The sequence below is a fragment of the Eurosta solidaginis genome, chromosome 1, assembly GCF_040869045.1.
Source record: "Eurosta solidaginis isolate ZX-2024a chromosome 1, ASM4086904v1, whole genome shotgun sequence".
Lineage (NCBI taxonomy): Eukaryota > Metazoa > Arthropoda > Insecta > Diptera > Tephritidae > Eurosta > Eurosta solidaginis.
The window spans coordinates 262,181,322-262,197,470 of NC_090319.1; the positions used below are offsets into that span (position 1 = coordinate 262,181,322).

The 16,149-nt window shown below is 36.1% G+C and overlaps 2 protein-coding genes across 3 annotated transcripts in view; both read right to left on the reverse strand.

Moving 5' to 3' along the window:
• Meltrin (meltrin) overlaps positions 1-6,187 on the reverse strand; it is a 251,594-nt gene extending 245,407 nt beyond the window's left edge. Inside the window, exons 1-2 of the mRNA XM_067760626.1 lie at positions 5,983-6,187; positions 4,472-4,626 (exon numbers count right to left, since the gene is read on the reverse strand). Of these exons, the coding sequence (XP_067616727.1) occupies positions 4,472-4,626; positions 5,983-6,092 (265 nt within the window). The 5' untranslated portion in view covers positions 6,093-6,187. The remainder of the gene's footprint in view (positions 1-4,471; positions 4,627-5,982) is intronic.
• Positions 6,188-10,483: 4,296 nt separating this feature from the next.
• On the reverse strand, positions 10,484-15,616 carry LOC137242596 (facilitated trehalose transporter Tret1-like). 2 transcript variants are annotated; one of them, XM_067769870.1, is made up of 4 exons: positions 15,485-15,616; positions 13,768-13,929; positions 11,817-12,068; positions 10,484-11,734 (listed from the first exon to the last, which is right to left on the reverse strand). In XM_067769870.1, exons 1-4 carry the CDS (start codon positions 15,528-15,530, stop codon positions 10,812-10,814), a joined length of 1,383 nt encoding a protein of 460 aa, XP_067625971.1. In that variant the 5' UTR covers positions 15,531-15,616; the 3' UTR covers positions 10,484-10,811. The 2 variants fall into 2 exon arrangements, with proteins under 2 accessions (XP_067625971.1, XP_067625976.1); XM_067769875.1 differs by lacking the exon at positions 13,768-13,929 and having other exon boundaries at positions 15,485-15,589.
• Positions 15,617-16,149: the final 533 nt, after the last annotated feature.

Below are 16,149 nucleotides of genomic sequence, written 5' to 3' on the forward strand. Positions count from 1 at the left end.
TATGTTTTTAAATGTACTTTTCGGAAAAAAAAACAAAAAAAATTTTTAAGATTTTTTTTTTCAATTAAATAAAAAAAAAAAAAAATTCTCGGCCCACTCCGGGATTAGTGGGGATGATTGCAGAATTGATTGAAGTTTTTTATGAGAAAAAAAAGGCGAAATTCGTAAAATCTCGAAAAACTGAAAAATTACAAAAACAGAAAACTTTAAAATTTTTTTTTAATTTTTTCCGAAAAGCAAATTTAAAAACAAATTTAAAAAAAAGATCCCAAATGGTCAATTTTTGAAAAAGATAGCATTTTGAAAACAAAAAGGGTGTTTTTTTTTAAATTCATAACTTTTTTTGAGTTGGATGAAAAAATTTGAAAACTTCTGAAAAACGTCTTTCGTAAGCTAGAAAAAGAAGAAAAACTTTCAGCCAATTCTAAAGGGGTCGGGTTCAAAATTGGTCGAAATGGGATGGAATACCCCATATATATAAAGTTAAAATTATGAATGTTTGTATGTAGGTATAAATCGGGTTGCGGCCTAAACGGATCGGCCGATCACAACTTAATTTGAATCACCCACTAGAAACCTTCCAAAGATGGTCATAGGCTAGACATAACTTCAATATAAAAAAGAGGGTGGCACCTACCATACAAACGGAATTTTTGATACAGCATAACTCTGGAAGTATTCATGCAAGAACATTGAAATCCAGTAAAGTGTTAAATTGGATCAAACCCTAACACCACTAAGAAAATAAGGGTTAGTATTATTTTATGTTATCTTTAGGGTTGATATTTTTGCATAGGCATGGAGGAACCGGAAAAAAAATTTCTGTTTAATTTGATATTAATTGATGTAATTCAAAGGTGTAATGATCATCCCAAAGGTGGTGCTTTCCTGTTACTTGCTGGAACAGCCGCAGTTGAAGTAAATGCGTGCTTTTTCGTCTATAGACGGCTTTACGTACAAAAATTTACTCTCTTTAGAAATATGAGAGGACATTTTGGCGGAAACACTTCAGCAGCAGCTTTTGCTAAACAACTTCTTGAAATTAATTATGGAAAAATTGCTGTTTCTTTACTAACAGATTTGATTTCTTTTCCTGCAAGTTTTTGAGAAATTATGACATCACCTGAAGCTTTAATATCTAATGTTTCTTCCAAATATTGAATCTTTCTTTACAAACTATAAATTGCTTAGAGAAAAGGCATTTTAGGCACCTTAAAATGAGGATGTTAATATCACTAGAACCAAGACAACTTATGACTTAGAAAAGGGCCCATAATATCATAATATTTATGCTTCGTTATTTTGATTCTCCATGCTTATGTAGTGAGACAAGGCTTTTCATCACAAAACTTTTACGTATGTCATTGAAGCAATTCATTTTATCGGAAAATTTCGAACACAAAAAAGTTTAAAACCAAGGATTCCATTTATACCGATAGATTTGTCTTTTCAATTTTAAATGCCTCAAATTTCATATCCCTATCAATGAAGCTCAAGGACGATCATTAGATGCGAATCAAGGGATTGATGAGCGCAATACAAACCTTTATAGCTTCGGAGCTTCTGCAACTCAATTGTCAACCTCACCTACGCGAGGGGAATCCTGTTACAAATATGATTATATCATACAACAACAGTCATTAGCTGCAGCAGAAGTCAATCTTACCAACTCATGTTAATAAAAAAGGAGATGTATGAATTAAGTGGGGGTTGCCCTTATTGCTTTTAAATGTATGAAAACATTTATTTGAAGCAATTTTTAATTTATAATATATTTAATAATTTGGAAAAAAAAATTAAACAACGTGACATCGGGACGGACAAGGCGGCAGCTGTTTCGATTATACCTTGTAAATCTCTTCAAAGCCTTTTCTCCCAGGAGTGCGGGTTCAAATCCTACTCCCGGGAGAAATGGTTTTGAAAAGATTTACAAGGAGATTTCGCTATTTAATATTGAGAAAAGTGAGTTGTTAATAGAAAAATATAATTTGAAAATGCTTCAGCGTTATATGAAGTTCCAAATTCCTTCGTGCAGTTCTTTCGATCGCACGACCCACTTCCAACACTTCTATCGAGCCAACTGAATGAATATTTCGGCCTCAATCGAATAGACACTTTCGCATTCGCAACTGTCTATATCCATATTTCCATATAATGCTTGCGGATTTACATTTGACGCTTTCTCATTTACAAATTGATCAATTTTATTAACATATGACAAATCTCTTTTCCATAGGACGGTTTTTATACCTTTCATGAACATGAAATGGTATATTAACTTTGGTCCGATGTTTGTAACGTTGAGAAATATAGAAGATAGACTCACCATTAAGTATACCGAATTGATCAGGGCGACGAAATGAGTTGATATAGCCTTGTTCGTCTGTCCGTCCGTCTGTCTGTTTGAACGCAAACTAGTCCCTCAAATTTTGAGATATCTCAATGAAATTTGGCACAAGGATGTATTTTTGTATTATATTAGACATTTGTCGGATCCGGTAGGATCGGACCACTATAACATATATCTCCCATACAACCGATCGTTCAGATAAGACGATTTTGGTCATTCCTGCCGCAATTTAGAAAGTATAAACGTGAAAGTCGGTGATATGTATTTTAATATGTATATCTTAGAAGATATCATGAAAAAATCACTTTGATCGGAGCTATATATAGTATATATCCCATACAACCGATCGTTCAGATAGAAAGATTTTTGGCAATTTCTCCCTTAATTTCCAATATAAAAGCGTTAAACTTGGTGATATTTATTCTAATATATCATAGAAGATTTCATGAAAAAATCATTTCGATCGGAGCTATATATAATATATATCCCATACAACCGATCGTTCAGATAGAAAGATTTTTGGCCATTTCTCCCTTAATTTAGAAAGTATAAACGTGAAACTTGGTGATATATATTTTAATATATCATAGAACATTTTCTGAAAAAATCACTTTGATTGGAACTATATATAGTATATATCCCATACAACCGATCGTTCAGATAGAAAGATTTTTGTCGATTTCTCCCTTAATTTCCAATATAAAAACGTTAAACTTGGTGATATTTATTCTAATATATCATAGAAGATTTCCTGAAAGAATCACTTTGATCGGAGCTATATGTATATTAGTGCGGGTCGATTTAAAAATCGCTCATTGCTCTGTGAAAATCGTATTCTACGGATCAAAGTAAGAAACTTTGCCGAAGGAACCATACCTCTAAAACGAATTCTGATGTCCCCCACCCTTTGGGTCGAACTTTTGAGTAGGGGCAATTTCAATTCTACCTGCTGTCTTGTGGTGGCTTAAAAAAAACAACACAAGCAATTTTACGATCTGCAATTGTGTCACAGTGATACCTTAATTTTTTAAAACGTTTGAATGAAAAACCCACACAACTATGTTTACGACATGCAAATGCATCACAGTGATGCCTTGGTTTTAAAAGGGGGTTGTAAAAACGCTAGTTTCTAATAATTTTGTTTTTTTATTTCTTTTCTATTACTAAGTTAAATTCATTTTTTCATTTACATATGTTCTGACTAAATAAATGTCTAAAGAGAAAAATAAACTCCAAAACAAAAAACATAGGCATTTCAAAGTGGGATTTTTCAAAATTTGCCCCTACGTCCCAAAGGGGGGACATCAGAATTCGTTTTAGAGCTTTGGTTCCTTCGGCAAAGTTTCTTATTTTGATCCCTAGAATATGATTTTCACAGAGCAATGGGCAATTTTTTTGCCTCCCCACAAATCGACCCGGCCTAATGTATATAGTATATACCTATCCCATACAACCAATCGTTCAGATAAAAAAATTTTTGGCCATTCCTCCCTTAGCTTCGAATATAAAAACGTGAAACTTGGTGATATATTCTAATATATCATAGAAGATTTTCTGTAAAAATCATTTCGATCGGAGCTATATATAATATATATCCCATACCGATCGTTCAGATAAGGGGGTTTTTTGCCATTTTTAATTTTATATTTATCTGAAAAATCGTTTAGATCTTTTCACTATATATTTCTTATCTTATACATCCGATTATTTGGAGATTACGAACGGGATTATTATTGTTCAGCCCTATTCAAAAGGTATGAAGTCTTCGGCACAGCCAAAGACAGTCCCGTCCTTACTTGTTAAATTTAAAATTGTCTTTTGTTACTTTCAAGTGACGCTATTTCATTTAAAAAGTTTTGAGTTGTGGGTTCTGTAAATGAAGTAGTGCTCTAATCACCTCCCGACGTTAGCCTTAACTGTAGTATTGGGTACTCGGGCAGGTACGGGAAGCTTCCTTTTCGTGCAAAAGAAATAGATCTGTTCTATAGAAACTGTTTCGTGAGATTGGCCGTTAAGTTATATGTATAATAAAACGGATAAGAAAGGTTTTAATAAATTCCTAGATACCAAAATAAAACCAACTAAATAACAAATCGAATGTAATCTATCATTTCCACTTACCTTTTGTTGTTTGTGTATTAACGCTCGCGGTGACAAGCGTTTGTTGTTGCCAACATATGGTGACCAGCAGCGCAATGATGAATAATATTAGTTTGAGAGGCGATAAAAATTGTTGTGGCATCTTTGAGCTGTTGAAAATTGTTTTGGCAGCACAGCTGTGCAAAGGAGGTCAGAGACAAGTTATACTACTTAGAGATATGAACAACGGCGCGCAAAGGGAATTATGGAACATATATGAAGCAACTCACACGATGCGCCACAATCTTGGGTTGGCGTGTTTTGGGTTTGTGTGATTTCAGTATGTTGTATGCAATTGGATTAGCGGCAAAGGGTGCAATGACAACGCCTTTGGGGAATTGGAGTGATGTTTATAACCGCTCCTATGGACGTAAACACACACACACTGCTAACCAATTGACGTTGCAAGCGAACAAAGAAACTCTGAACAGAGCTATGCAGTCATCAAAAGCAAATGAAAAAGGATGTGGTGGGGTTGCTCGCTGGTTTCTTATTGACAGCAGCAGCAACAACGGTGGAGTTGTTAGTAAAAATAAGCAGATGTGTGATGTTACTTTTCCGTCGTCAGTCTAGCGCTTTACTTTTGTTTTTGTTTTGTGAACTTCTATTCTACTTTGTCTACTATATTTCTTCTGATTTGAGTGCAATTGTGGATCCAACTTAGTTTTGTTTGTTCACATATGACTGTCGGATATCGCGGGTCAGTAGAGGGCGCGTCTGTATATATATATATTTTTTAATTTCTTGTTTTTTTTGCACAGCAGATGAGTCGCACGATTGCAAACAGGGTGTGCCTTTTTCGATATCACTTCGTGTGTCGTTTCGGCTCTGGGGTGGTGGGCGTCTTAGAACAATGAAAGTTGTTTACGTTTTTCTGCACTTTTTGGTTTGTTTGTTTTCTGTTGACATTCACTGCGTACCCACAAACGCTTACTTGACCGTACGTGTCATTAGGAACAATAACAACCAGCAGCCTAGTGAAAAACTTTTCCAAATTCTCAAAAATTATTTTTTTTTTATTTTCGTCGAACTTTTGGTTTTCTTTGCACAATACGTTTATCTTTTTTTTGCAATTTTTCGCAACTCAATATGCCTTTAATTATGCAAATATTGCTACAGAGGGTTAACCAAAATTACAGCGAGACACAACCACAACGGCAACATAAACAACAACACAAACGCTCAATAGTGCTCTTAAAAACTAGCTAAAACAAAGTTTTTTTGTTTATCTCTTCCAAATTTTTGTATCTTGCAACTCGTTTATCACTATTACGCTTTGCTGACAACTTCATTGGCTTAATTCACTTTCAGATTATTCTTAACGCTCAGATTTTGTCTCGCTCTCTTCCACACACATTGTTTGCCAAGTTTCTTTTTCGCTTTTATTTTCCTTTTACACACTACTTGGCTTTTATCTCGCGCACAAATATTTTATTATAATTTAATTTTCCACATAATTTCCATAATTTAATAATGCACACTTTTCTTTCTACCATTTTCTATTAATGCAAATCGCACTACTTCTGCTCGTTTTACTTCTTTTCGATTTTTCTATCAGACCCGAAAAACGATTAATTAATTGATAGCGCAGCAGACTAGGCATTTAACTAACAAAAAAAACAAACACGCATCGATTAAAAACAACACAGCGATTTTCGAGCGCTTTCAACACTTGCGCTCCTACTTTAACTTCTTCGATGTCCAATTGCAAACTGAATTGTAGAATAGAAACAAGAAAATCACTTTGCGCTGTGTGTTGTACATAACATATCAACCCTGTCTGGTTACAGCTGTTTTCTTTGACTTGACGTTTGCAGCTAAAATGTCAATACGTCGAGTTGTAGATATATTCAATATTTGACCGCTAGATGGCGTGATGGTTTACAGTAAAATAAGTGGCATAGTTATAGGCGCATAACGGTTCATCTAATTTTACTGTTACGCGCGACAGCTATGTGTCATAAACTACACTGTCGTAAAAAGTTGTGCTTTTTCGTTCATTTCAGAGATTCGGTTCTTTCGTTTTTTTCTGATGAACGAACAAGTTGTTCTTTTTGTTCATCTGTTCTTTATTTTTTCAAGCAAATTTGTTCACTGCTGCTCGCACCCGCGAAAAAAGCCAACAAGTATAGATGGTGGTGTGTGTGCAACAATGCTTTGTGTAGGTATATTTAAATGTGTTATGAATAAATAAGTTAATATACATATGTATAATTAACTTCAAAAAAAGTTACAAATTTCGGATGATTCAGGAAATTGAAAGAGTAGAGACACAAATTGTAAATATGAACTTTTCAATTTTAATAAATGTAATAATTAGTTTCTTACAAAACATGCTTTTCATAAATAGTCCATACATATATTGTTGTAGCAGTGCCACACACAAAGATGACCGACATGTCTTTACTGTAAGTGGCATCATCGACATTCGTGCTCACTGTGAATTTCTGCGTATGTATGTATGAATTTACCATGGTCGCGAACGAGAAGAGAGAAAGAATGACATTAGATAAAAAGAACAAATGAACTAAAAGAACAAATAGAAACGAAATCGAAGATCTAGTTCACTTGTTCAGTTGAGAGACCCGGTCAATTGAACAAGTTCAGAACGAAACGATCCAACTCTACTGTCGTACTCTACACATCTACACATTAAGCAGAAATGATTGCTTTCAGTTTAAATTTTAAATTCTCTTTACTAACCATGCATGAAATCACGTTCGCTGTCTCTTGGGGTCAACATGACCCCAATGAAACGTCACTATAAAATAAAAGGAATCTCTATAAATACTGGCAGTTTTAAATTTAAAATTTAACGGCGATTCCCCGAAATGTGATTTTTCTTCTTCGCAAGGCGTTTTTCAGTGTTTGGGATTGAAGTGAAAACATATAATTCAGTAATTGCTACTGCCGGTATAGTAAAAAATTGAAGTTTTCAGTGAAGATGTGCCTCAAGACATTGAGGAAGTGTTTTCTGACTTTGACGGATCCGATTATATCGAAGTGATACATTTCTCAGAGGAGGAAGAGGATGGAACCTAAGAGGAAGAAGGTAAAATATCTGCATTAGAAACGCATGCCGATCAGCTATATGGTAAGAATGGACGTGCATGGAGTACTCGATGCAGCACAGTGAATCAGCCAAGAATAGTAGAAATCGTACGTGAAAAACAGGGAATACCCAGCCGACACGCTCAAGATATTCTGAATCCAATAGACGTATTTCAGCATATAATCAGACTGACAATCGTCCAATTTATCGAGCAAGAATGTCATTGAAGCGTTTCTAGCAGTTACTGCTATTACGATTCGACGAGTTTCTCACACGACAAGAGAGACTTGCTTCCGATAAAATTGGTGGTGTTCGAGATATTTGGGATATGTTTCAGGCTCGTCTAAAGGACATATATAAACCTTCTGCCTACTTAACTGTAGATGAGCAGCTAGTGATCACTCGACTGCGTTGTTCGTTCCGTCAATACGTCAAAACCAGGAAAGTACCGTATCAAAATATTTTGGTGCTGTGGCGCAACAAAGAGTTATCCAATGAACGGCGAAATATATATTGGTCGTCAACCAAATACAGATAGCACAAAACTACGCAATGTCCCTAGTAAACAGAATAACTGGGCTGTGGCTTCGAAAAGTTAAGTGTTCATTTATATTGGCTTATTCTCTTCTCATATACTTTTTATAGGTCGAAGTTTACCAATGGATAGTTTTTTCATAAATGTTGAGTTAGCTGAGCAAATGATGACACAAAACATTACTATTGTAGGAAGATCGCAGAAGAATAAGGCAGATATACCCCGAAGAGCTTTTACCAGTAAAGGGAAGACAGGCAGGAACTAGCATCTTTTGCTTCAACAGAGATCTGACTTTGGTTAGTTAGATTCCAAAAAAAGGAAAAATTGATATCATGCTATATACTTTGCATCACACTTCAGAGGTTGATTCCGAACAAAAAAATAAGCCTTTCATTATCTTGGACTATAACCAATATAAACGCGGTGTCGATACTCTGGATCATCTGGTTTCTATATATACATGCAAGAGAAAAACTTTTACAATATGATCGATGTTGCTGCCGTAGCTGCTTATAATTTGTATAACATCGGATTCCCTCATTGGAGACCTACGAAACGCAAACTTTTTCTACAAAAACTTGATCGAGAGCTATAGGATCCGCCTATTTGAAGAACGTCTGACAAACGCCAATATCCGTAACGGATAAGCGGCATGTGCCATACGCCAAATGGGATATTCAGTGATAGGAGTATCACAGACGTCTGAGCCATGAAATTCTCGGAAATGTTTGCGATGCGCGCAATGTCCTCAATCAAATGATCGTAAGGTAAACACTTATTGCAAATCGTGCCACTTGTAAGAAGCATTCTTGCATGATACGCAGCAAATGCATAAGCGCCGAGGAGGACCACAGCGAGAACGAGATGGATTGGATTAAATTCGTTTGAAAATCTAAACTTATAGCACTTATTTTGTGTTTATTTTTATTATTAAATGACGATTGTCTAAGGAATGATAAATAACTAGACCTATATTTCCTCAAAAACCCTTGGGGCTAGTGTGACCCCAAAGGAAACAAGTGTGAGTTTATACTTTAAGTCAAAATATGAGGCTTTAGGGAATTATTGTAGGGTTACAAACATTTCGAAAGCGTTAATAATTGGGTGTTCAAGGATGTCCTAGAAGCTGGATTACGTGAGAATCGAGGAAAAATAATTATAACAAATTAAAATGGCCTGGGGTCAAATGGACCCCAAGGGACAGACAAACGGTTAAGGCCCCTGTTTGTCACTGCAATAAGTTTAAACCTCAGTAAGTGTTTGCATTTATTCGGGAGTAAATAGGTTTATTTACATTTTTTTTAATTTAGGAAAAAATTAAGTGTAATGCAGATCGTGTGTGCTAAAAGAAGTATAATCAAAGCTAAGTTGCCGAGCCAAGTAAATTGTATGCCTAGTATGAGTAATGGTTGAATGGGTTTCTCCAAGGTTGTACCACCAAAGCCAACAGCAGTTTATTGTAAGAAATAAGCACTTGGTTGGTAGCACTAATGAAGCGTAACAAATTGAAGTAACATTATTCATGTTTAATTTTATTTTCGTGAAAATACTGTAGTATTGGAATCTTACACTTGGAGTACAAGTAGCGAATTTTTTTTTTCAACTTAAGTAACAACATTTTTTGCTTTATAAAAATTCCCTTTTTTGCTGAGAACGCTATGATTCTCAAGTTGAGCCACTGTTTCGAAATAACTCTTGTGATTTCAGAAGTATGCTAGTTATCAACATAAGCTCTAAGGTTCTCAAGCCTGTTCGGTATATTCGACGCTATTGCAAGGGTCGCAAATAACTGCTAGGTTAACTAGATTCTAATCCTGCCATATCGGCCGCTTAAGCTCAGATTTAACTTAAGTTGAAGTAGACTGAAAAAAGGTTTAAGCGTAGTTAAACTGATAAATTAAGTTAAATTTGTACTAAAAATCCGAGCCCTAGCCTATGATGCTTAAATAAATTTCACATACCAGGAATTACAAATAAAAGTTTTAAGGATAAGCACCCTCTTCATACAAACAGTTATTTATTTATATATAGAAGAACTTCAGACCAACAGCAGGTAATTTTTTCAAAAACTCTGTGAAATCCCAAAAAGTTGATTGCACATGCTCCCGAAACTATTTACGTCTACGTGACAAATAAAATAGGAGCCAAAATCGCCTTAGAACGAAATTATGTTATCAGAAGCATTATGTTTAGTATGCAAAACCACACCTCATAGGCTAGGGAAATCTTTAACGTCCGTGTACTCCGTAATATGTTTAAAAATTTTCCTTTCGTGTGTCAGAATTACATATTTGAAAGCATTTGGCACAGGGCCATCAAGTTTAAAGTCAGATTTTGTCTTTCAAATAAATATACATATGTAACATATAGTAAAACATGGCAACAGTTTTCAATTATATAGATATATTTTTATGAAACTCATTCTTAAGATTTCCACAGATAGAACAGAAATACCAAAACTTTTCGAATTCATTCTAAAGGTACTTACAGCTATAAATTGATTTTCAAAGTGGCTTATTTGTTATACAGTAATTGGTCAATCTAAGTAGGTAACAAAAAGCACGTTCAAAGTTCATTATAACGTTACTTTAAATGGTCTATAAGCCTTAAATAAGGTTGCTATATTATACTTAATATCCACATAAGTTTGTATTTAACTTGCGGCTTATAATATTTAAAACACAATAACTTGCAAACTTAAATATTTTCATCCATGCCCCCGCATTGGACACATCTTATTTCAAGTGATTTTTTTCCTTTAATTTGTCCTGAATTTCGTGTAAGCTCAGGCCTTTAGTTTCCATAGCCACAAATATTGTGAAAAAGAACGCAAACACAGAACAAATTGCAAATAGCCAGAAAGCATATTGTGAACCCAACGCGTCCAAGGCTGGGTACCAAAGTGTCACCACGAAAGCTACAATCGAACATGTGAATGCTGCAATGGATGAGGCAATCGATTTAACATTAGGTGGGAACAGTTCACCAACTACAACCCATGGCAGTGGACCAAAACCAATACCATACAAAATAATGAAGAGAACTAATGCAGGTACTGGCAGCCATATAATATTACTGGCATCACTAGCGACTTTTTGTGTATAGAAGAAGGCACCCAAAGCAGCTGTACCGATGCTCATGCCAAATGCAGAGATCAACAAAATTACTTTTCTACCAATACGATCGGCAATAATTGGTGTTAGGCCGGATGAGCCAACTTGAACGCAACCAACAATGATGGTAGCAATTGCTGGATCCAAACCACCACCAGCACTTTCGAAGATCGACTGACTATTAAAGAGGACAGCGGTGATACCGGATAATTGTTGAAACGCAATTAAGCCAGTAGAGATGATGAGTGCCTTGCGATTACCAGGAATTTCAATGATATCAAGAAATGAGCCTTTACTCGTCATAGCTTCCTCAACCTCACCTTGTATGGTGGTCAATTCAGCTTCAACAACATCAGCGGTTTGTCCACGCAAAAATTGTAACGAATTCAAAGCATCCAATTTTTGACCTTTTTCAGCGAAGTAGTATGGACTCTCAGGCATAAAAGAGAATAAGGCAACAAAGATAATTGGCACAGCAAGACAACACCATTGCAAAGCATTGTAAGAGACATATGGTCCAATTAGGTAAACGTATAAAATGCCAGCTGTGTGGTTATACAGAGTTAGAGGTGATGAAAAGTAATTAGGAAAATAATTTGTTACAACATAAAAATTCTTTTTACTTACAATTAATAAATAGCACCATGAGCGAGCCAGTCGCACCACGCACCGCATCCGTAGCGATCTCACCAACATACATGGGTTGCACCGTAAACACAAAACCAACACCACATCCTTGTATGACGCGCGCGAGCAACAGCATCCATACTTCGTTGGCAGCCAACATGAGCGCATAGGCAACAATGAAGAAGACCGAGCTTATAATTAAGTCCCATTTACGACCAATACGATCGGCGAGCGGACCAGCAGCAAAGGGTGCTGAAAGTTAATGTAAAATTGCAAATAATTATGCTGTACAACAGCAATTTCGCAACAGAGAAACTGTGGTATTTTTCGGATAAGTTAACCTGAACAAATTTGTAGTCACAAAGTTTCCATGAACCAAGCTCCCTACGACATATTGGTCCTTATAAACTGAGACACATTTTATATACTGTCTGCTGCCATACAGTCAAAATAAATCTAACGAGCTTGAGGCAGCAAAGTTAAACACAAAGTTTCACAAAGCTTTAATGATTCGGAGGGCTAGTCAAAACGACTAATATAGTTTTGTTATTTGATATTTAATGGACTGTATGTTATTTTATCTGCTTATTACATGTATCTGTTTGTTCTTATAGAAGAACAGCGGATGCTAAGGACCTGTTAGACCTGTTTATTTTTTTAACAGGCGGAGAGCACTTGTGGGTCTGGGGGAAAGTTTCCTCATTGCGCTCCGAAAATCCCACGATCGCACCTTTTATGTATTTATTGAGGACCAGCACTTGTGCTCTAAGGTATTATCTGTACTAACTAGTTGAGAACTGCAAGACTCAATGGTTAATGAAACGAACGAAACAAAAATATTCATAGTTTAAGTCATCTTTTAATTTTGTCGGTATTTCGACCTCATTTTGTAGTCATTCTAAGGACTGGTGAACATAATTAACCAGATTCACTTTGCGGCCTCATGCTCGTAAAACATATCCAGAGTGTGCATCAGTACAATTCATTTGTGTAATATTCGACTTTACGATGCACAATACCAAACACAAAATAATAAAATACCTGGCGAAGCTTGAACTGGTTTTGTGTCATTGTATCGTGTGCGCACAATATTACACGAAACTTTTATTGTGCATTGAAATACACAAAACAGGCAAGTGTGCATGCACAAATATACACACAATTCACGCACACTTCACTTGAGTTTATGTATTTTATTAAAGTATGTTTTTTGTTTTTATATTTTCTGAGAGTTAAATATTGTAGTAGGCTGTCGCAGATCACTTAACGTGATGGCTGAACAGTTTACTCTGCATCTGGTATGGGTTCCGTGACATAAGGGCATACCAGGTAATGAGATGGTGGATGAGCTTGCAAGAAAGGGTACATCCCTTCCACTTTCGCCATCCTGGAAGGTGTTGGGCATGCCGCTCTCCACCTGCAAGCTCAAGATAAAGGAGGCTCTACTGATGGAATCGGGAGCCAGGTGGAAACATCATGATAGATGCCACACGGCAAAACTCACATGGCCGGAATGGAATGAGAAGAGATCGCGAGAGCTTCTCACCCTCCGCAAGTGGGATATTTCCTTGGTTGTAGGTCTTCTTACGGGTCATGTTTGTATTGGACCGCATGCGGAAAGGATTGGCGCTCCATTTAATGATTATTATAGAAGCTGCGGCAACGAAGAAGAAACTGAAACTGTTAGGCATCTACTCTGTGAATGTCCAGCGCTCGGTAGAAGAAGGCAATGTTTTATGGGCAAGATGTTTCTCGTAGATCTGACTGATATAGCTGAGGTCAATACACGACGCTTAGTTAGCTTCATAAACTCAACGGAGTGGTTTGATTAGGAGAGTAGGAAGAAATCCGTGTGGTTTCACAATGGGCCTATAAATGCCTAAGTGTGCCGCTCCAATGTGGACGGCAGCCACTTGAACCTAACCTAACCTAACCTAATATATTTACAAACCTATTAAAGCTCCAATTGAAAAAATTGATGAAATCCATGCATCCTCTTCTGTAGTGATTGGCCAATCTAAAGGTGAATCACTAGTATCTATTGCTTTTAGTTTGGAACCCACTGGAGACATCCATCCGACACAGGTACCCGCCGCAAATGCTGAAAAATTAGCTGAAAATTCAGAAAAAACGCTTTAGAACTACAAGCTAGGTAGTAACGAAAGTTTCTGTGTGAATTCTATTGTAATTTCGGGACCGAGACACTTTCTCTTTCGGTTTTGCCTCGTCTATAGGCAATTATTATAGGCAGCATCGTATTAGCGTAACAGCGTACAAGCGTTAAAGCGTCGTGACATAGTGCAGTATCACCGCTTTGATGTTAACGTGTAGTAGCGTATTGGCGTAAATATCATAATTGTATTCGTATTCGTAATCTAAGGCGCAGATATAGTGAAAAACTTAGCTAAAGCCGTAGTCAAAAGAGTTAAGGCGCAACATAAACAAATGTAAACGAAATAATGTGCAGCGTAAACATGTTATCAAAAAGTTATCGAATCACTATCGAAAACTTGTCGGTTATTTGTCGAAATTTTATCAATATGTACTAACATTTTTTAGAAATGTTGTCGAAAAATTACCACTTTGTGGTCAAGGTGTTACCAATTTGCTGTCAGCGTTATCGATTTTCTATCGAAAAGTTAACGGTTGGAATTCAAGAAATTGTCGGTATTGTATGTTTGTTATTATCGAAAATAAATCGGTTATTTATCTAAAATTTATCGATTTCTTATCGAAAGCTTATTAATTTGTTATCGAAACAATATCGATTTATTATCGAGGTGTTATCATTTTGTTATTAGCATATTATCGATCTGCTTTCGAAAAGCTATCGATTTATTATATTATAAAATTTTTATCGACGTGGTACCGACTAGTTATCGGCGATAAAAGTCGAGAACTCGACGGTAATAATTTGGTAACGATAACAAGCAAATAACTTGTTGCTGTTGTTACCGATAAAAAGCCGAATAAGCTATGCTCAAATAAAGTCGAAATTATTTGTTTCTGATAAAGTTACCACTGTTAAATTTCTACTCCTGGACGAGCTTTAGTTGATTTAAATGCATTAGGAGGAGGCTGTCACCGTACAGTGGTGAGGTGGTAGCGTGCTCCGCCTACCACTCCGAGGATCCTATGTTCAAGGCCTGGGCAAAGCAGTACCAAAAATTTAGAAACAAGTTTTTTCTATTAAAAATAAGTTTTCCTAAGCGGGGTCGCCCCCGGCAGTGCTTTGGCAAACACTCCGAGTGCATTTCTGCCATGAAAAGCTTATCAGTGAAAACTCGTCGATGTAGTTCGGAGTTGGCGTAAAATATGTATTTCTCGTCCGGCCAATTTGTCAAAATTATTATGGTGCAAATTGGAAAGACAAGATCGTCTAAAATCTCTCTTCTTGACCAGGTCCACATAATAATAATAACTTGCTGCGGTATACCTCCATAAACATGAGTTCTTCCTACTTGTGTAGTGCCACTTTTAAACTTTCACAAACCACTGTTGTTTAAGCTCCTTTTTCTTTTTTTTTTAAAGAATTTTGATGTTACTTTGCCAGGAAAGAACCGACAATCTTCAGATTGGCAGATGAGTATCTGCATACATTTTTTTTTCAACCACAAAAATAAGTCTACTTTTATAAATAAATCATTGTTTTTTTTTAATTTTCATACCTGCAATGGCTGCAATAAAAACTCGCATTGTTTTTACTGGCTCCATCCTGTGGTTACGTGGAAATTCCTGGCTTATCTAGGAAGAACTGAGTTCACTGTATTAACTTGGTCGTTAGACACACTGGCCTTTACTAGCGCACAACTAATATCTAAAATAAATTTAAACATTAAGAATACAGTGATTCATTTATTGATAAACTACCGAATATTAAAAAACCAATATAAAAGTAATCAAAATTTTTCTTTTATCGGGAAGATCTTACCCACTCACAACTGCAGCTACGCTGATAAGGCGCAATTAGTTTTCAATTGTGGGCTTTTATATTTCGCACAATTCGCTATGTACATCTATTAAGAAGGCTGATTCCATGGTAATTGACGATGATGACGGGATTGCTTGTGATGGGTTGGATTTTTCCTGGTCTTGAAATATTCCCTCATTATAAGACATTATTCCAACAAGTCGTCATCTTCCCACACTCTTTCTTTTCGTACTCACGATTATTCCTTCTAACTAAGCATATCTATCTGCCGATAGACAGCGACCTTCTTCAAGATGTTTTTCGGCGATCGGAGCTTGCACTCAGGTAGTGATGTGAAAGCCGAGTAGAATAATCATTAGATATTTGTTGCGTGAGCAGTTTCTAGTCTGTTTTCTTTCTTTA

What these genes read in the sequence shown, in the direction of transcription:
- LOC137242596 (XM_067769870.1), bottom strand. Translation starts at nt 15,530, where the DNA reads ATGGAGCCAGTAAAAACAATGCGAGTTTTTATTGCAGCCATTGCAG. An exon ending in TTCAATTGGAGCTTTAATAG is followed by an intron (nt 12,069 to 13,767) that starts GTTTGTAAATAT and finishes ATTAACTTTCAG; the next exon opens with CACCCTTTGCTGCTGGTCCG. An exon ending in CATGGTGCTATTTATTAATT is followed by an intron (nt 11,735 to 11,816) that starts GTAAGTAAAAAG and finishes ATAACCACACAG; the next exon opens with CTGGCATTTTATACGTTTAC.